General features: G+C 40.7%; 1 protein-coding gene across 1 annotated transcript in view; it reads right to left on the bottom strand.

Annotated features, from left to right (window-relative positions):
* The window catches only part of ATLIG4 (DNA ligase IV), a 495731-nt gene that overhangs the window by 451720 nt on the left and 21869 nt on the right, over nucleotides 1-22142 (bottom strand). The window contains exon 2 of the mRNA XM_089428338.1: nucleotides 21639-21730. Coding sequence (XP_089284464.1) covers nucleotides 21639-21730 — 92 coding nt within the window. The remainder of the gene's footprint in view (nucleotides 1-21638; nucleotides 21731-22142) is intronic.

Raw genomic sequence — 22142 nt, 5'->3', positions numbered from 1 at the left:
GGGTGTAACTTCTAGAAGAAAACAAGGATCGAGTCCAAATGATCTAAGCCATTGATTAGAATCTAATTTGGGTTGTTGGTTCTCAACTGGAGGATTATAAGGACATCGATGCACACTTGGAGAACACACAAAGGAGAGATCAGAAGTTCAAATTTTTGAACCAGAGCAACTGCTGGAGAGATTTTTTAAAGTGATCTTTTGCAGAGAGGGGCAAGGATAGTATCTGGTGAGGAGTCTTTTCCTGGGCCAGAGAGTACAAGGCAGAGAGGACAAAACGATGTACAGAGAGAGGTTGACGCTGGCCCACATAGTGTTGAGGCAGTGGCAGCGCAGCACCTAGAGGGAGATCGAATTTCTTGCTGAGGAAATCGAGTTTCAGAAGCCAAGAGCCGGGGTGTGAGACCAGGAGGCTGGAAATCGAAGTTTTTGGGCAGTAGAGGATCAGAAGGAAGAGCAACGCAGTCCCTAGCAGAGATGATGCAGAGACTGCATAAGGCTGACGCAGTTCTGTGCAGAGGCTGATGCAGAAGGGACACAGAGCCTATTTCTAGTGAGATCAAGATCAGATTCTTCCAATGACAGGGTGAGAGCATCTCACTACTTGTTTTTTCCAGTTTTTCTCTGTACTGGATAGCCATACTACTACTTAGAAATTACTACTACTTAATAATATACCCTCGGTTGTTGCACCGGTTTTCCCGCATTGGGTTTTTCCGGGGACATTTGTCCAAAAATAGCTATGTAGATGTGTGTTGTATCTCCTTCCTGTTCAGTTTCTTGTTTCCGCATATAATTTAATTAAGTGAAGGTTGCAATTGTATTTACCTCGATATTTATAGTAGAACATCATAAATAACTTGCATGGATTAAACAAGTAGGAGAAGTAACATCAGTTTACTGCAGTAGGAATTTTGGGTTTTGGAATTTTCACAACTAGCGCATCACATCATATGGCTCCCCCTGACAACATGCTCTCTATATCATCTATGCAAGGTCCTCCTGATGAAATGTTGCATTATCTAATCTCCCTCTAATAATTTGTTTGATCCTGCGAACCTATGTTCTAACTCCTCCTCACAGACTTCCCCTGTCAACATGTTTTTTTGCTACATCGGATTCTGTGTTGATGCTCCTCCTCAACAATCTGCTTCTCTTACGAACTCTCCCTATCTTTGTGCATCTATCAATCAATGTGACAGATCATGGAGAAACTTGTTTTCTCTACCAAACCCCGGTGGTCTTGTCTTCTTGCCTGGTGAATGACTTTCTTTCCTGATTTTGTGGGGTCCATGTCAAACCTCTTCTACAATCCTGTGCAAAATTACCAGTATTGTGACATAGATAACATCTTGCATTCCTTCCTTCTTGGTTCTGCGGGGTCCATTTCAAGCCACTTCTGCAATCTTGGGCAAAGTGGCCAAGATTATGGCACAAATAACACTCTACATCAGATCTCAACAATGGAGCAAAAGAGTGGTAGTTCCTTTTGTCATAAGTGTAAGGGACCTTGTCTTGTCTTCCAGAAAATATGCTCGAAGGGCTTTGATAAAACCCTCTATCAATACTTCTATATTCCTTGCAGTCTCTAGCTCTTTGTCCATCGTTAGAACATGTTTTACAATATCCATGAAATGTCTCTGCATACCTGGGTGACGATCTGCTAAGTGTGTCTCGTCCCTGAGAATATTTTTGTTGCTCCACTCCTAAATGCTCTATCATGAGTTGGTGTCCTAAACGCATCATCCTGATTTGAGGCAATGGTCTTCCAACTTTTGGTGTTGGTTGATTTGTGAAGGATTTTGGCTTTGGGCTTCTCTTCATTCTTGGCAAGAGACTTTCTTTCTTAACACTTGTTCTCTTCCTTAACGTGTGGTTGCTCTTCATTTTTAGGAAAAGACTTCCTTTCATACTTCTTCTCTTGTGGTTGTTCTTCATCATTAGGACGAGGCTTCTCTTTATGCAGTTGTTCTTCATCATCAGGATGAGGCTTCTCTTCTTATGTCTGCTCTTCATCTTCTTTGACATGTGGTTGTTCTTCATCATTGGAATGTGAGAACTCACCAATATATCCAAGACCTGTCTTGATGAGTGGTGATCTCTGGCAATTGATAATTGTGAAAATTTCGGAATCTAACACATCAGAAACCCCTACTGCAATATATGTTTTATTATCTCCTTGTTCTTTACATTAACAAGTTATTTATATGCATAAATATCGAAATAAACACAATTGCAGCCTTCACAAACATACAGATCAACAATTGAAATAAACTGAGACAACACAAGGGACACCGTTATTTTTGGACAATCGTCCCCAGAAAAACCGAATGCGGGAAAACTGGTGCAGCAAATATGAGGGTTTTATTATTTTGCAGATTTCTGAATACAAATGGCTCACCCTTCAAAGATTATCCTCGACAGTAGTACCTTTCTCCGGAGACATATTATGGCTAATCAGCAACCGGATTGGCCCCACAATAATGTCAATTGTTCCTCAGCTGGACAACAAAAGCTACTCCAAGCTATCTTCTGGAACTACGTCACCCTCATACGGCTCTGCGTCAGTTGATCAGCTCTCAATCTGCCCCACAGAATCACCTCAGCGCAGCCTCTTCAGCCCAGCATCAGCCCTACAACCCTCTGTGTCAGCATTACGGCCTTCTGTGTCCTTTGCGCTGGCCTCCTTAGCCTCTGCATCGGCCTTGGTTGCCTCTACGTCAGCCTTCCTAGGCTTTGCGCTGTCTCTCTGGCACGTTCTCTGCCTCTCTGATATGTATTCTCGGCCTCCGATCGAACTGCCCCTCGCTGCAACAGATCACTAACTCGATTTCTCAGCAAACCCTACCCCAGAAAATCGAATTGACTGATCAACTCGGTATTCCTCTAACTAACCCTCCTCTTATACTTTTCATGTTGACGATTCAACGGTCGAGATTAAGTCCCTAATCAACAGCTAAGATTAGATCTGGTTTGATCCTCGTTATTTAGAACTTTCTCACCCATATTATATTAACACACATTAATATTTTAATTTTCCTAAGTTTAGACTTAGGAACCCCATTAAAAATATTAATTATTTTAATATTTCTCCATCCAGGTGGAATTTCACTAAATGATTTATGGGTCTTGGAGATCTCATGTGCCTTAGCCTCCCCACCAATTTTCATGGCTAGAGCACATTCGATGCTACCAAAAATCAACAATAATGTCTTCCAAGACCTGTGAACTCCTCAGTTTTTGTTTCAATTTGTTCACTTCAGCTCTCAAGATGACGATTTCTTGCTCATGGTTTATGCAATCTTCTTCCTTATGTTTTATCTGACCTTTTAAGACATCTTCAACCCTCTTGGCTTCTTCAAGTTCCCTCTTCAAGGAGGTGATCTGCTTTTCTTTATTCTGTTTGTTCCATTTGTTTAGCTTTTCCTTTTCTATTTCTTTGAGCTGGCTTGTCAAGGTTCTTTCCCTAACGTTTGTCTCTAGCAGTTTCCTTTTGAAATGCTCCACTTCCTTCTTGGCTTCATCATGTTTGTTGTTCTTTTCAGACAATTGTAACTTATCAATTTGAGCTTGAAGCCGGATATTGTCAGCAGCGGTAAAATGAGTACTTTCCTCAATCTTCTACCTTTAAGCCTTCAATTCTTCACATTCGTTATGAAGAACGCCATACAGGGTTCTGGACCTCTCCCAGTGACATGTTAGTATCCAAACCTTCTCTATGAGGGCTTTGACATCTTCTTTGGAATCAACAGCCATCTCGTCAATAATTCTGAATACTATGGATTTTCCTTCAAGTTGTTAGGCTTCCACTGAAGGACATGCTCTGATATCAATTGTTGGAAATATTGAGAGCAGGGTGAATCAGTATTTCCTTTTCTTTTCAATTGGTTAGTTAATTAAACATTCAGAGCAATAAACATGAAGTACAAGAAACCACATCACATGAAGATGGTACACAAGATTTGGCTTTAACTAAAGCTCAGTGATGTATGAAATGTACATACAACATTTTCCAGGTGAACTAGAAGGAAGTGCAAGACTCCCAAGGTTTACCAGCAAGCTGGAAGGAAGCTAATCCTCCCTGAAGGTTGGGCTCCCGTACCAGGGATAATGGCCCTGTTACAATTAGTCAATCAACTGTTGTTATGCTGCCATTGACCACTGCTTCTAACCGTTGTCACCTCCGCTACTGTTGTCACTAATCATTGCTACCTTTTTCTGCTATTGATTTCACTAACTGCTATACATTGTTGTTGCAACCAGTGTAGATAATATCGGCGAAATATCGCCGAATAGCGTAAATATCGCAATATTTTCGGCGAGCCGAAATATCGCCGAGAAAATATCGCGATATTTCCGAAATATCGGCGATATTTCGGCAAAATATAGCGCAACGATATAAAATTGGGCGTATTTTTCTGCGGCTACAAAAAGAAAAAATTGGTTTTTTTTCTTCATTTCTGTTTCTAAGTGTTGGAGAAGGAAGGGAAAGAGTTTTGTGGTGCTTGTCAAAGAGGGTTTGAGGATCAAACAACGATTATCACCACCAATTAAGATTTTTTTGTGGATCAAAGATTGAAGAATAGTGAGACAAACTTCATTTCTTCCATTAACAGGGATGTTCTTAAAAACTCTTATGTTAATGATTTTTTCATAGATTTAAGGTTATGCTTGCTTGCCTCTTTGCCTACCAACATTTTGTTTCTTTGTTTTTTTCCATTTGCTATGATTTTCATGCCCATGAACCAATGCAAGGGTTTTCTCCATATTTGGACAACAAGCTTCATTTTTTTTTCAACTTTCTTATGCACCCTCTTATTGCCATTTTTCATTCACATTGCAAATGCAAATAATGTAGTAATTCTTTTTGAATGAGGTGGTTATTACTTATTATTTTTTCATTTTGTGTTTGGGGGTTTAATGCCAATCTTTTGTTTTTTTTGTGCCCTAGGTTTGAATTAGTTCACTACAAATGTCAAATATGCCAAAAGCCTTGGACCCATTTTGGGAGTATGGGGAGGCTATTGGTGGGGCAAATCAGGCATATCTATCACGCAACTTGTGTGGGACCAAGATGTCAGGAGGGTTACACGATTGAAATACCATCCGGCTAGACTCTCTGCATATGATGCAGATGTAATGCCTTGTATGGTTTCTAGTGCAGAGGTTACACAAAAAGCTCATGAAGCAATCGCTGAACAAGACAGAAAGAAAGCTGCTAGGGAGAGGCCAATGGTCTCAGATAGATACTGCTAGTTGTATTTGTTTTGCAACTTTTGCTACATATAAGTTTATAACTCATGATGATGAAATACTTTTAAAGTTTTATATATGTGAACTTATTTTGTTTGAGTCCTTGATTGGACAATTATCACTATCAGGGATCAGCAGGATATGTGATGTTATTTTGTTTGAGTCCTTGATTGGACAATTATCAGGGATCAGCAGGGTTAGGTATCGCCTTTGAAGTTTGATGTATCATTTCTATTTGACATCATATATATCAGTGCTTTCTTCATATTTATGTGCCAATGTGTTTAATTCATGTTGTTATTGCTTTATATGTTTAGAAATCTGAAAAAAATGAATATATTATGCATTTTTTATGCTTGCCGATATTTGCCAATATTTTGCCGATATTGCCGATAAGATATTTTCTGGACCCTCTCCGATATTTTCCTGATACCGATATTATCAACACTGGTTGCAACCGCTGTCACTACTGCTTCTGTTATACTATGTCACTGTCATCTTCATTCTGTCAAATGGAGACTAAAGGTCACGGTGTTGTCATCAAGGACACTACAGTCCAATGCTGCCAATCATTACTGTAGGTATGCATGTTGTTATATCTGTCAACTGTCATAAGGCATACTGTATAGACACACACACACAATACTAACAAGAGATCACTGTTATAGATCATCCTCAATGTCACTGTGATTCTTCCTAAGGGCTTGTTATAAATCAGCTGACTATGTTTTTCTAGGCACATCCACCCTACAGCAAATTCCACCAACTGTCAGATTAGTACTCCTCAGCAATTACTTCTATCAAGAGATAGGCTCAACAAAAAGTTGTTGCATCATGGTCACTTCCATATCAAAATTCAAGCCTATTGTCATGATATCCAAAGGCTTACGAACACAATCATGAGAACCTTCAGGATTGCTGTCATAATCGATAATCAGTCAATCGATTATCTAAGAAACTTCTATATTCAGAATATACCACATCTACAACAACCAATCAAGACATCAATCTAGTAACAAAAACATTCATCAATGGTTGGGCAATTTGTCGTTGACTCCAAACACAGCACACAGTCACAACCCCATCTATTTATGCAATGTTGTGTATGATGTTCAGGATCTGATCAACTTGGGTTACTGTCATCAACAAACAGAGTTGCTGCATATATAATTGTCTTAGGTATCCAACAGGTTCAGGACCAAGGGTTGTGCTATCAACCTCCAATTAGTTCATAACTTCTTGATGTATTGCTCCAGACATATTCTTGCAATCTGTGACAACCTAAGAATTTTAAATTACATTCTCCAGATCAAGGATATCATAGTTTAGTTCCAGAAATGAGGCCGCATTGACTGTCCTTGATCTTGCTTAATTTATTTGCACAGGACACCAAAATAACTCTCAGAGAACATGAACTTGATCACACTGTTATATGTATGATGTAGGGTAATCTTCAGATCAAAATGCAAGCTGCAGATCTCAAGATTACAACAGATCAAAGAACAAGACAGGGTTGTAACTTGTATACAAGAAGAACCCTCTGAATTTCTCTGAACCAGAAATATGAGCAGGAATAACTTGAGGAAGTGCCTTAGGTTTACACAAAAAATCAACACTTGTATAGACTTTCAGTTACAGTGGAACCTTTTACTGAAGAGAATGTGCCATACATATAGCTAAACTGTTAATTTTAGGTATGTTCTATGCTTAGAGCAATTTATTTCAATTTTCACAGTTAGCTCCATATCTTTTCCAGATTAGCAATCACATCAGCATTAAAGTAAACTGCAGATAGAACATAAACATGAATCGCAAAAGACAAGCCAAGATAAGAGGACACAAGATGTGGCGCTAGCCAGGGAAAAACCCCAATGTGGGGAAACCCTTGATCAATTCTTCTTATATGTTCTTCAATAGTTCAGCAGAGAGAGAGAGAGAGAGAGATAGTATGTTTACAACAGAAGTCAACACTTTGACTTATCTAGATAAGAGCATAGATCATCTCTAAGAAGATGATACATGAGATCAGTTGAAGACATGTTGCTTCAACTGATTCTCCAAGGTGACTCCTTCACCTATCGTTGAGCTGCATTTCATCATTATGCTGCACCCATCATCACTGTGTTGCATCTCATCGCACTTCATTAATCATGACTATACCCATCATTGTAATGCATTATGTGCCATTGATGCACCATGTTGCCATCCTAACCTATGTGTTGGTTGCACCTTGCTTGCTTGTTGTCCGTTGCTTGCTTGTTGTCCCTAGCATGCTTGTTGTCCTTAGCATGCTTGCTGTTGCATGCTAGTTGTCCTTTGCATGCTAGTTGTAACATTGCATGCTTGGTGTATTTGCTGCTAAGTACCATACCACTGTCCCAATGTTAGTTAGTTGTCCCTTGCATGTTGTTTTCCTTTGGAGACAGATGCTCCAGCTGTTCCGGCAATTCCCAGCAGTTCTGGCAGTTCCGGCTGTTCCCGGCAGTTCCGGCTGTTCCCGGCAGTTCCGGCTGCTCCGGCTTTTCCAGCAGTTCCGGCTTTTTCGGTAGTTCCGGCTTTTCCCGCAGTTTCTGCTTTTCCCACAGTTCCGGCTATTCCCGGCTTTTCCGGCAGTTCCGGCTTTTCCAGCAGTTTCGGCTATTCCCGGCTTTTTCGGCAGTTCCGGCTTTTCTGACAGTTCTGGCTTTCTGCCCTCTAGATCAGGGCAGCGTTATCCCTTAGGATCTCTCCTCCTACTAAAACCCAAAGACAAGTAGAGAGAGGAAGAGATCCCAAGTGTGTGTTGAAATGACTTGAAGGACACCTCTATTTATACTAAAACATTGAGCACACGTGGGGTTTATTTGGTTGTTGGCCGACCTTGATGAATTGTCTTATAACGCAAATAAATTCATAACTCCATGAATACTTATCGGAATCGGATGATATTTAGATCAATCCTACACCTCTCGCTGAGAGGGACCCAAGAAAAATATCGGCTGCCATAAATAAGATGACCCACATGGAGTTTGGCCCTCGTTGCCAATTTTAACACTCCCTCTCAACTAGGGAGAACTCCATCCGCTAATCCATATGTCCGACTGTACTATCTCTGCCAGCATTGCCCTGCACTGCTCTGCTCTGCTCTAATCTGCTGAGCTCTACTCTGTTGAGCTCTGCTTTGCTCTGCTCTACTGAACCATGAAGAAGAAGAATTGATCGAGAATGTCTCATACCATTCTCTACTGACCCGAAGTCAGTTTCATCTAAAGAGAGTGTGTTACATCACTCTTACTGACCCGAAGTCAGTTTTATTGATCCCAGATCAATATCACAAGAGAGTGTCTCCAACCACTCATACTGATCCCAGATCAATTTCATTGATCCCAAATCAATGGAGGTCATTCTAGCATAGGGAGTACGGTAGATACAACGATGCGTCCATCGATAGAACTACTATGGTCCCTATCCTCATTTCCCTGCTCATTGATCAGACCAGAGGTACTTCCCATGAGTCCCAAACTGCATGGGTAGGATGCCTCGACAGGAGAACTAATCATCCTGTCCACAGGAGAACAAATCATCATGTCCAGTGGATGCCACAGAGAACTAATCATCGTGGCCTACAGGAGAACTAATCATCCTGTACCACAGTTGCGACGGGAGAACTAATCATCTCGGCCCACAGGAGAACTAATCATCCTGTTCCACAGTTGCCACGGGAGAACTAATCATCCCGGCCCACAGGAGAACTAATCATCTTGTTCCACAGTCGCCACAGGGTATCACAGGGGAAGGTTGAACATGTCATCCTGTACATAGTGCACCACCAAGGGAGGGTGAGTAGCCCTGTGGTCGTATGTTGCTCCAGTAAGTACCCCAAGCCCCCCAGAGCTCCCAGAGCTCAATGCATGCAACATGCGGGACCCTTATAAGAAGGTCTCTCAACGACTCCAAATCGTTTGGGAAAGTCACAGATTTGACTTTTCCCCGGGGTTTTGACAAAATGTTTGCGACCTGTACATCAGTCTCAATGCGACAGAGCCTCCTCGCTCATCGACTTACCATATCCCAAATAAGGCAATATGTGATGTCTATCTACTGGAGCAATCATCGAATACGGGATTCCTCAATCATCGAATCCCACCTCTGGTTGTCACATAGAATCATAGTGGTATTCATCATGTGTACAAACAGCTCACTTAAGAGCTTCTGCCACCATGTAGCTTCACACGAGATCATACTCATAGTTATGTATTCAATCTCGGCGGTGCTTATAGCAACCGACTTCTGCTTCCTGTTCATCCATGATATCAAAGCAGAATCCAAAGAGAACCATCACTGAGAAGTACTCTAGTGATCCTCCACACTGCCTACCTAGTCAGCATTCGAATAATCATGAGGTTTCATATTTCTGGCAGTGTATCTCAATCCATGAGAGATTGTGCCCCGAAGATATCTCAGAAGATTCTTGGCACCAATCTAGTGAGGCTCAACCAAATATGAGCTCACCATGCTAACTGCAAAACATATGTCCGGAGGGAAGTTCACCAAGAACATCAACGCGAATGAGTTTATGAAACTCAGAGGCATTTCCCAAATCTAGTCCGAGATCACTACCATATAACTTCTAAAAGTTAAGATCCTTGAGGTTGTCACAAGCTTGCAGTTTATCATTCCACATCCGGAATCCAACTCCCTCTTACTTCTGCAAATGAGAGGGTTTGCACCTGTCAGAAATAGGTCGTCCTCATAAGGTGCCGGTATGAGAGGTCTATCATCCACAACCTTCGGGTAATGGTTTGGATCGGTTTCACTCCTAGTGAATCTCAGCTTCATCAGACAGCTATCAATCCTCTCATACTATGCCCGAGGTGTTTTGCTTCAAGCCATAGAGAGCTTTCTTCCACCTGTATACATGAGATTCCCGATCATGAATCTCAAACTCCTCGGGTTGTTCCAAACCTGTGGACCTGCTGCATGAGGGGAATGGTCCCCTTATAAGATTTTCCTTCGGTACATCTCAAACATGTACCTTCATGCTCTACTTGAATTCAGACATCCCTATCACCATCTGACTCACATCGGGTAGGGCCCCATAGGTAGACCTCTGGTGTTATAGATGAAATATTTCAATTGACATGATCCCCAATGGACCATCTTGCAGCTTGATACAAATTACCAACCCAAAACCCATGAGAAAAAGCATCTTTGAAAATTCTTTTCTTTTTTAACACGTACCTTTCCATCGATGAATGCCACCCTGAAACCTTTGACTTCCATTTCCGAGATGGACACCAGGTTCTTGCGATTAGGTACATAAAAGAGATTCTGTAAATGAATCGAGTTACCCTCATTCAATTGAGGGTTAACATTCCCTACACCCTTTCTGGGATAGGTGGCATCGGCTCCAAGTATAATCCCATGATTGTTTCCATCTCTACCAAATTAGAGAGTGCACCCATCTATCCGATGAAGTTCCTTGAAGCACTACAATCAATAACCCAAATTCCCAAAGAATCTGAAGGAGAGGGCCAATACGAGATAACGCTTCTTTATCTTATCAGAAACAACATTTGATTCTTCATACGTAGGGTTCCTTGCTTTCTTTGAAGAGTAGGCCATTTCTTTGATGCCCTGAATTACCTGTCATTCCTTTGATCATTAAAGATGTCCCTAGAATAATTGTTATCATCATCAAGTGATGTGTCCCTGCCATTCGGACACTCCTTCGCATAATGGCCGAACTAGTTATCTGCCTTTCCTTCCACCCTGAGATCCGGTCTTTCAATGAAGTGATCTTTAGGTAGGCCATATTCCGCTACGCCATTCTGATAATATTCTCTGCTTCGACTTCACCCTTGGTGAATTTGAAGAGGGATGAGGAATCCATTGATCCTTTTTTTTTCCCAACTATCTTAGGTGATTGCTCTTTCACTCTTGCTCGGGAATTGCCTTCACCTCAGCTCCGATACCATGTTAATTTTAAGTATGTTCTATGCTTAGAGCAATTTATTTCAATTTTCACAGTTAGCTCCATATCTTTTCCAGATTAGCAATCACATCAGCATTAAAGTAAACTGTAGATAGAACATAAACATAAATCGCAGAAGACAAGCCACGACAAGAGGACACAAGATGTGGCGCTAGCCAGGGAAAAACCCCAATGTGGAGAAACCCTTGATCAATACTTCTTATATGTTCTTCAATAGTTCAGCAGAGAGAGAGAGAGATAGTATGTTTACAACAGAAGACAACACTTTGACTTATCTAGATAAGAGCATAGATCATCTCTAAGAAGATGATACATGAGATCAGTTGAAAACATGTTGCTTCAACTGATTCTCTAAGGTGACTCCTTCACCTATCATTGAGCTGCATTTCGTCATCATGTTGCACCTCACCACACTGCACCATGCTACACCCATCATCACTATGTTGCATCTCATCGCGCTTCATTAATCATGATTGTACCCATCACTGTACTGCATTATGTGCCATTGCTACACAATGTTGCCATCCTGACCTATGTGTTGGTTGCACCTTGCTTGCTTGTAGTCCCTTGCTTGCTTGTTGTCCCTAGCATGTTTGTTGTCCTTAGCATGCTTGTTGTTGCATTCTAGTTGTCCCTTGCATGCTAACTGTAACATTGCATGCTTGGTGTATTTGTTGTTAAGTACCATCCAACTGTCCCAATGTTAGTTAGTCGTCCCTTGCATGCTGCTCTCCTTCGAAGATAGATGCTTCGGCTGTTCCAGGCAGTTCCCAGTAGTTCTGGCAATTCTAGCTATTCTCGACAGTTCCAGCAGTTCTGGCAATTCTAGCTATTCCCGACAGTTCTTGCAGTTCCGGCTTTTCCAGCTTTTCCAGCAGTTCCAGACCATAGTATTCAAAACCAAAACTGGTGATTGAACCAATCCACCTATAAAATCGGGTATTGAACCGAAACCGAAAAAACCAGACTAACCAGATCTCAATGAATCGGTCTTTAAAAAGTACATGAAATAATTAATTTTTAATGAAAAAAACCATTTGTAGATTTAAAACCATGATTCCAAACCAATAGACCAAATAAGTAAAGTTTGCTCATTTGTATACCATGTAAAGGTGAATATATCAAAATGGCACCGAGCGCAATACATATCAAAAAAATACATAATCAATATGGCTCTAAATGTCCTCTAGAGTCCAAAATCAATGCTACAAGCTATCGGGCCACTGACCTACTACAAGTCTCCATATCAGTGATCAACATGATCACTCCTCATCATGATCAAACTTGTCACCACTACTAGAAATGGGATCAACAATAAGAGCTACATAAACATCACTAGCTCAAAGTCTGAGGACTCCACAGACTCCTCTACAACCTCAATATTAGTAGTTGTAGCAGCAAAACTAGACATCAAAACTACAAATCATTGATCAACATGATCACTCATCAAACTCATCATTGATCCAACACTACTAGAAATGGGATCATCAACAGAGCTAGATAAACATCATCTTGCTCAAACTCTTTAGCGTTAAATTGCTCAACTTTATAATATCGTAGAAATTGAAAAAGTATAATATGCCAAACCAATGATTTTGGTTAGAGTGAAGGATTCATCTCCTCAAACTTAAAATATGGTACAAAAAGTGCTAATTTTGGTATGTTCTATGCTTAAGAGCAATTTACTTCAAATTTCTTATTAGCCCAATATCAATTTCCAGAATAGCAATCACATCAGCATGATAGTAAAATGCAGATAGAACATAAATATAAACAGTAGAAGACAAGCCAAGACAAGAGGACACAAGATGTGGCACCAGCCAGGGACAAACCCCAATGTGGGGAAACCCTTGATCAATTCTTCTTATATTCTTCAATAATTCAGCAGAGAGAGAAAGATAGTACAAATATACAATTCTGTAATTTTATGACAGCAACTGCAAAACCCTACCAGTTCAAATCTGGTCAAACAGATCAGATTTGACCTCTAGTCAACCTCGGTCAACGCTCAGTCAACTTGGCCTCCAACAGCAAGAAGAGTCAACCCAAAACAGTCTGAAAATTCAGTCAAACTTCAGTCAACGTCTGGTCAAACCTACAGTCAGCTCTTTGACAGTGAACTTTGGCCAAAGTGTGGTCAAAGAGTGGTCAAAACAATTGTTCAGAAATGCAGCTTGCCAAGGAGAGGCAACGTAACCCAATCCGCAGTCAAAGAGGAGTCCACGTTGGTCAAAATGACACCCTGCAATTTCGGTCAACCTAGGTCAACGCTGCCCTAATCAGAAAACCCTTCTTCCAGCCACACATGTGAGAGAGATGTTGCTCCTTTATGCATACCCAATCAAGAGGAGAGAGAGAAGGATGTGAGATGAGATGAGTGAAATAATGCCACAAGGTCTCCTCCTTTTATATGCAACGTTGAGGATAAGCTGGGGGTGAAAATGATTGTTTTGCTTGTTGACAAGGTCTCCTCCTTTTATATGCAACGTCGAGGATACGCTGGGGGTGAAAATGATTGTTTTGCTTGTTGGCCGATCTTGACAAATTGTCAAGAATACAAATAAATTCGTATCTCCATGAATACATGTCAAAATCGGATGATTGTTAAATCAATCCTACACCTCTCGGAGAGAGGAATCCAAGAAAAATATCAGCTGCCATAAATGAGGTGACCCATATGGAGTTTGGCCCTAGTTTCCAATTTTAACACTCCCTCTCAACTAGGGAGAACTCCATCTGCTAATCCATCTATCTGTCGATACTATCTTTGCCATCAATGCACTGCTCTACTCTGCTCTGCTGAATTATGAAGAAGTGATCGAGAATGTATCATACCATTCTCTACTTACCTGAAGTCAGTCCTAGATAAAAGAGAGTGTCTCATACCACTCTTACCGACCCAAAGTCAGTTCCAATAAATAGAGAGTGTCATACCACTCTTACTAATTTGAAATCAGTTCCAAATAAAGAGAGTGTCTCATACCACTCTTACTAACCCAAAGTCAGTTCCAATGGATCCCAGATCAATATCATCCTAGCATAGGGAGTATGATATTACACGATGTATCCATCGGTAGTACTATGGTCCCTATCCTCATTTCCCTACTCTTTGGCCAGACGAGAGGTACTTCCCATGAGTCCCAGACTGCATGGGTAGGATGTCTCAGCAAGAGAAGGATGAACCACTCATCCTGCCTACATGTCGCCACGACGTATCACAGGGGAATGTTGAACCACTCACCCTGTACATAGCAAACCACTAGGGGAAGGTTGAACCACTCACCCTATGGTTGCTCATCGCTCCAAGTAATACCCCAAGTCCCCCAGAGCTTCCAGAGCTCAATGTACATATCATACAGGACCCTCATAAGAGTCCCTCCACAACTCCTAGTCGTTCTCGGAAAGTCAAGAATTTGACCTTTCCCAGGGACTTTGTCAAAATCTCGGCGACCTGCTCATCAGTCCCAATATGATGGAGCCTTATTGCTCCTCGTTGTACCATATCCTGGATAAAGTGGTACCTGATATCGATGTGCTTGGAGCGATCATGAAATACAAGATTCTCTGATAAACGAATCCCACTCTAGTTGTCGCAGAGGATCACGGTAGTATCCAGCGTATGTCCAAACAGCTCACTGAAGAGCTTCCTCAACCAGACAACTTCACAGGAGGCCATACTCGCAGCAATGTATTCGGCCTCAGCGGTGCTCAAAGCCACCAACTTTTGCTTCCTGCTCATCCAGGATATCGAAGCAGAACCCAAAGAGAAACAACATCTAGAAGTGCTCTTGCGATCCACCACACTGCCTGCCCAATCAACATCGAAATAAACATGCAACCTCACATCTCCGATAGTGTATCTCAGATCATGAGTGATTGTGCCCCGAAGATATCTCAAAATATTCTTAGCACCAATCCAATGTGAGTGATGAGGCTCAACCATATATTGGCTCGACGTGTTGACTGCAAAACATATATCCGAACGGGAGTTCGCCAAGAACATTAGTGCTCCTATGAGTTGATGATACTCAAAAGCATTTCCCAATTCAGGTCCGGCAGCACTACCACATAACTTCTTGAAGTTAAGCTCCAACGTGGTAGTCACTGGGTTGCAGTCCACCATCCCAAATCTTTCCAATATCTTCACCATGTATTTTCCTTGAGATAGGAAAATTTCTCCTGGCTTTTGCCAAACCTCCAATCCTAGGAAGTAGTGCATCAATCCTAAGTCCTTCATCTCAATTTCGGAAGCCAAATCCCTCTTACATTTGTGAATGAGAGGGTTTGCACCAGTCAGAAAGAGGTCATCCACATTTAGTACCAGTATGAGAGGCTTATCATCTTCAACCTTAAAGTAAAGGTTCGGATCGGCTTCACTCCTAGTGAATCCCAACTTCATTAAATAGTTATCGATCCTCTCATACCAAGGTCGAGATGCTTGCTTCAGCCCATAGAGAGCCTTTTTCAACTTGCATACATGAGATTCCCGATTATGAATCTTAAACCCCTCAGGTTGTTCCACATAGACTTCCTCTTTAATCGAACCATGCAAGAAAGCGGTCTTGACATCCATCTGATGTAGGTTCCATCCTTGCGAAGCAGCAAGAGCTATGATCGAGTGGATGGTGGTATATCGGGCAACAGGTGCAAATATCTCATCATAATCCACACCTTCCTTTTGAGAGAATCCTCGAGCAACAAAGCGAGCTTTATACTTTTCAGCACTCCCATCAGCTCCATGCTTGATTTTGTAAAGCCATTTCGAGGTAACAACTAATTTGTCCTGGGGTCTGGGAACCACATCCCAGACATCGTTCTTCATGATGGACTTGTATTCTTCATTCATAGCATCTTTCCATACTTGATGCTTCATGGCTTCTTCGAATGATGTAGGCTCGTTTTGAATGATGGTGCTCATAATGGTCAAGTATCCCTGATACTTGGTCGGCTTCTTGCTTTCACGGAAAGTCCCTCTTGGTGCAATATGTCTCTCGGCATCTTCGAGAGTCCCCCTAAGCCATGAGGGCCTCTTCCTAGAGGAGGAGGGCTCTTGAGGAGGAGGATCAATAGGATCCATAGGTTCTTCAACATCCGGCATCGTTTCATCTTCTTTTTCATCCGGCTTTCTGGTGTCAGCTTCTTTATCCTTCCTTGGAATATGAAGATTGTCAACCTTGCTAAGAGCCATATCTTCGTCAAATGTGACATCATGACTTATCTCAACTTCCCTTTGACCAGCTACATAAATTATATAGCCCTTAGAATTTTCGCTATAGCCCACAAAGATTCCTTTCTTTCCAGATGCACCCAATTTGCTTCTTTTCTCTTTCGGCACATGAAAGTATACGGGACTTCCAAAAATTCTAAAATGAGAGACATCGGGTTTCTTACCAGTGAACATTTCTTTGGGAGTCTTGGAGTCCAATGCTTGATGAGGGCATCGGTTTTGAACATATACGGCGATATTCGCAGCTTTGGCCCATAGAAACTTCGGAAGCCTTTGATCATGGAGCATGGCACGAACAGCTTCCACAATCGTACGATTCTTCCTTTCAGCCACACCATTCTGCTCAGGAGTGTATGGTGTAGTGGTCTCCCTCTTAATGCCAACTTCTTTGCAAAAGTCATGGAACTCATTGGATTCATACTCGATCCCATTATTAGTTATTAATATCTCGATTCTCTTCTCGGTTTGATTTTTGATCAAGGCTTTGAAGTGACGAGACCAAGTGAACACTTTATCCTTCCTTTTCAAGAAGTAGATCCAAGTCTTGAAAGAATAATCATCTGTAAAAGTGAGATAATATAGATATCCTCCCAAAGAGTTTACGAGCATCATGTCAGATATGTCGGAGTGGACCAATTGCAATATATATGAAGTCTTACTATTACTTGAGGGGAATGGTCCCCTTTTAAGTTTTCTTTCGGCACATCCCGAACATACACCTTCATGCTCTACTTTGAACTCATGCATCCCTGTCACAATTTGTCTTACATCGGGTAGAGCCTTATAATGAAGGTGGGCAAACCTTCGATGCCATAGATCAGATTGTATAGATGTGTCGCAACACATGGCCCCCAATGGACTTCCTCCAACTTGATATAAAGAGTCAACCCGGGACCCAAGAGTAAAAGCATCTTTAAAATTATTTTTCCAAACACGTACCTTTCCATCGATGAATGCCACCTTGTAGCCTTTGTCTTCCATTGCCGAAATGGACACCAGTTTCTTCTTGAGATTAGCTACATATAAGACTCTTGCAAGTGGATTGTGTTACCCTGATTTAATTGAAGGGTAACATTCCCTACACCCTTTACAGGATAGGTGGCATTATCTCCAAGAATAATCTCCAAGTTCGTTTCCTTCTCTATCAAATTACAGAGAGCTTCCTTGTAACCAGTGAAGTGCCTTGAGGCACCACTATCAATAAGCCAATTTCCCAACGAGTCTGAAGGAGAGGTAGTGGAGAGAGTCGATATAAGATAATACTCATCTTGCTTCTTGTTAACAAAATTTGATTCTTCATACCGGGAGTTCCTTGCTTTCTTGAAGGGTTGACCATTTCCATGATTTCCCGCATTCCTCTTTCCTTTGCCATTGAACCTACCATTATTTGATTGTTGTTGTAGTTTCCCCTGATCGTCATCATGTGATGTGTCCTTTCTATTTGGACACTCCCTCGCATAGTGGCCAAATTTATTGCAAACAAAGCATCTTCCCTTCCTTCCACCTTCGATCCGGGCTCTCCTTTGAAATGACCTTTAGACCCAGAAGTATTTCTCCTTTTGGCATGAGAGGAGAAAGCAGTGGGGTTGCCTCTATTTTAAGGCATTTCCTGCTCCACCATCCTTGTCTCTTCTTGAATGCATCTCGACATCATCTCTTCAAACCCCGAAATTCGATCATTATTGAGAAGAGTGGTTCTAAATATATACCATTCGAATGGGAGCCCTCCAAGGGTAGTGATAGTTAGTTCCCTGTCAGGAATAACTTCTCCAATCGATAGAAGATCATTTTTTATCTCAGTGATCCTTAAGAAGTAGGATTGAATATCCTCGTCCTTGCCCTTCTTAATATCCTTCAACTTATTTTTGAGGAACAAAACTTGATTTGCATCACTAACTTTAAACATGCTTACCAATCTGTCATAGATCTCCTTGGAGGTGTTCAAATCGGAGATGTACACCACCAGACGCTTGTACTTCACCCTTAGTGTACTTGTTCTTTGTAGCAGTCATTGCATTTGATGGAGGCTTCGGGATTTACCCTTCACATATTCCAACACTTCTTGTTCTTCCAATGTCAGATCAAGAGACATTTTCCATCCGTGATAGTCAAACTTCTCACGGAGCTTGTCTTTGACCGGGAAGTGGGATGAGGAACCCATTGAGCCTTTTGTCCTTTCCAACTGTCTTCGGTGATTGCTCTTTCACTCTTGCTTGGGCTTTGTCTTCACCTCTACTCTGATACCATGTTAATTTTGGTATGTTCTATGCTTAAGAGCAATTTACTTCAAATTTCTTATTATAGCCCAATATCAATTTCCAGAATAGCAATTACATCAACATGATAGTAAAATGCAGATAGAACATAAATATAAACAATAGAAGACAAGCCAAGACAAGAGGACACAAGATGTGGCACCAACCAAGGACAAACTCCAATGTGGGGAAACCCTTGATCAATTCTTCTTATATTCTTCAATAATTCAGCAAAGAGCGGGAGATAATACAAATATACAATTCTGTAATTTTATGACAGCAACTGCAAAACCCTAACCAACAAAGTCAAAGCTAGTCAAACAGATCATATTTGACCTCTAGTCAACCCCGGTCAACGCTCGGTCAACTTGGCCTCCAACAGCAAGAAGAGTCAACCCAAAACAGTGTGAAAATTCAATCAAACTTTAGTCAACGTCTGGTCAAACCTGTGATCGGCTCTTTGACAGTCAACGTTGGTCAAAGTGTGGTCAAAGAGTGATCAAAACATTTGTTCAGAAATGTGGCCTGCCAAGGAGAGGCAGCCTAAACCAATCCGCAGTCAAAGAGGAGTCCACACTGGTCAACGCTTGTGAAAATGACACCCTGCAGTTTCAGTCAACCTAGGTCAACGCTACCCTAATCAGAAAACCCTTCTTCCAGCCACACGTGAGAGAGATGTTGCTCCTTTATGCGTACCCAATCAAGACGAGAGAGAGAAGGAGTTGCGATTAGATGAGTGAAATAATGCCACAAGGTCTCCTCCTTTTATATGCAACGTTGAGGATAAGCTGGGGGTGAAAATGACTATTTTGCTTGCTGGCCGACCTTGACAAATTGTCAAGAATACAAATAAATTCATATCTCCATGAATACATGTCGGAATCGGTTGATCATTAGATTAATCCTACACCTCTCGAGGAGAGCAATCCAAGAAAAATATCAACTGCCATAAATGAGGTGACCCATATGGAGTTGGCCCTAGTTGCCAATTTTAACAAAAAGCTTAGCATGCCTAACCAATTATTTTCCTTTGAGTGAAGGGTACCTTTTTGTTAAGGCCATGGTAGAAGAGTTCAACAACCAATACCACCAACATCAATGAAGTTCAACAATCAACACAACCAACGTCATGGTACTTAAAGGGCTTCATTCTCTTGATCAAATGTCAATCTCATGCCCTCGCGCATGATAGTATCAAATGGAAACATTGCAATCCCCAAAATCTTGAAATCCTGAAAACCATTAATTCTGTTGGATTTTGGGTGAGATCTAAAATTCTAGTTTCTCCAAATGAAATCTAATGAGGTCGAAACAACCCTCAAACATCCTGAGTCATTTCATGGTAATGTAAAAAATTTAAGTAAAAGGGTCCTTTTACTTTAAGAATTTAACACTACCATTGATTGCCAGCGATGCTAGGGTTGAGTTAGGTTTTTGGTTTAGGGTTTAAGAGGGCGAGGGTTGGTTTTATGGCCAAGGGGGTCTGTTTTGAAAGGAAAACCACCTGGGATTTCCTCCAAAACCACCTGAAAAACCGCCATCGATGGTCATGAACACCCTAAACCGCTCTGGTAATGAACCGGTCGGTTTTATGACCAGCTTGATGCCCTAGGTCTGCAAGAGCATGAATCAAGTTTATTGGCCGGTTTGGTTACTAAGGCTAATGAACCGGCCGGTTGACTGGTTAGGTATGGAGCACTACTTAGAGTAGGTTGGAAACAATTTCTACAACTAGTTTGGTCCAAGTAGGTTATGTTTTTGAGCGACCACCTGTATTTGATATGATCATTAACAGAGGATATTACAATATATGGTATAACAAACTTGCCTTGTAATACGGTTTGACTAGGAATTTTAAGATCGGGGTACTTTACATTGTAATAAAGCCATGATGTCATAGATAATGTTCTAAAGGTGTGTTATGATGACTTAAGTTAATTATGTCATGCACTGATGATTAGGTGTATGGGAGTCACTTACGTCTTCCTTGTTGAGACTATGCTATGTAGTGTTTATCAGACTTGTACATCAAGGAATCATATTGAATCTCTCTCCTATCTGCATTATTGAGAATCAGCAATTGCATGTGTGTGTAATTCTAACCTAAGTCACCGGCATGAAGCTTCAAGTTCGAAGTTTGCTGCCCTTCAAGATAATTCGAACATATTTGTTCTTGTACGTAGAATTTTAAATAGAATTAAATGTGGACTCAAAAATGAAATGATTAGGCAAATAAATTAACTGATTTACCATATTATATATTTTCTATGTCATAGTTATTTTATTTTTGTTATTTGTTTATATTGAATAGATTTTATTATATATAAATTTAAATTTAAAAGTTGTCGAATCTAATGCCGAATTTTATAATCAAAATTTAGAATGTTGAATTTTGAGGTCATCAAAGTCGAACCGGGTGACTAAGATTCAAACATTTATCAAAAGTAGTAAGCTCTGAGATAACTGTATATATTGACATGGGATCAATAGCTCTTAAGCACACAAGGTTGTCAGTAAAGCAGGAAGTTTCTGCAAAGCATAGACAGATGATGGAGAGATACTTGATTATGCCTCATCATTGGTTTCCTTTTCAATACTTTGTTTTTTTTTCCAAGTAGCTAGCTATCACACTTCCTGACATCTGAAGAAAATGCAGCTCGATACAATCTAAAAGTCAGATCATGTCAAGCTGCATTGTCTTCTTACTTCTGCACGTTGTATTGAGAAACTTGACTCATTTGATGAGAAATGCACATCCTGTTAGCTGCTTAACTAGTAGATGATATAGAAAATGTCAAATTGAAAAGAGTACAAATCATGATACTTAGCCTATTCACTTATCTATTTTATATGTTTCAAAACTGGGCAATCAACTTAGTTGATAGTTCAGACATGATACAAACTAGAGTCAAACAAAGGAATATTAGTGCACCTATTTTCAGCTGCTGCCAATCGATCCAGCAAATCATTTACATCTTTAATCTTTAAGCCACCTGAAGCAGCCCTTTGCCTTTGGTACAAAACCTAGCATATAAGATAATTCATGTCAGTGACTGCCATAGATGTTCTTAACAAAGGTATATATTCATTGTTGACATAAAGTTAGACTAAAATGACTTCTAAATATTTTCTTATCTTAGATACTCTTATGCCATCTAAAGTTACAATGAATACAGTCCATACAGAAGATAAACTAGCAATTGCTCCTAAAGATGCCAAAAGTAACCCATTATAAGGCGAAGGGGCTGAAATGTTTGATTTTTTAATTATGTCAAGGATTGATACAGTGTGATTGCAGAAGTTCATAACTCATTGATCGACTTGGAATTTTGTAATCATTTGCAAAATAAAAGCTCTTTGAAACTACCCAAGGGGAAATGCTGGAGATAACAAATCATTGAATCAAGCTTCAAATATGTATATAGTATATACAGCA

The sequence above is a fragment of the Pinus tabuliformis genome, chromosome 4_2 (genome assembly GCF_031772625.1).
Source record: "Pinus tabuliformis cultivar Carrire ecotype Pingquan chromosome 4_2, CPIR1, whole genome shotgun sequence".
Lineage (NCBI taxonomy): Eukaryota > Viridiplantae > Streptophyta > Pinopsida > Pinales > Pinaceae > Pinus > Pinus tabuliformis.
This window is presented reverse-complemented; position numbering and strand designations above follow the sequence as displayed.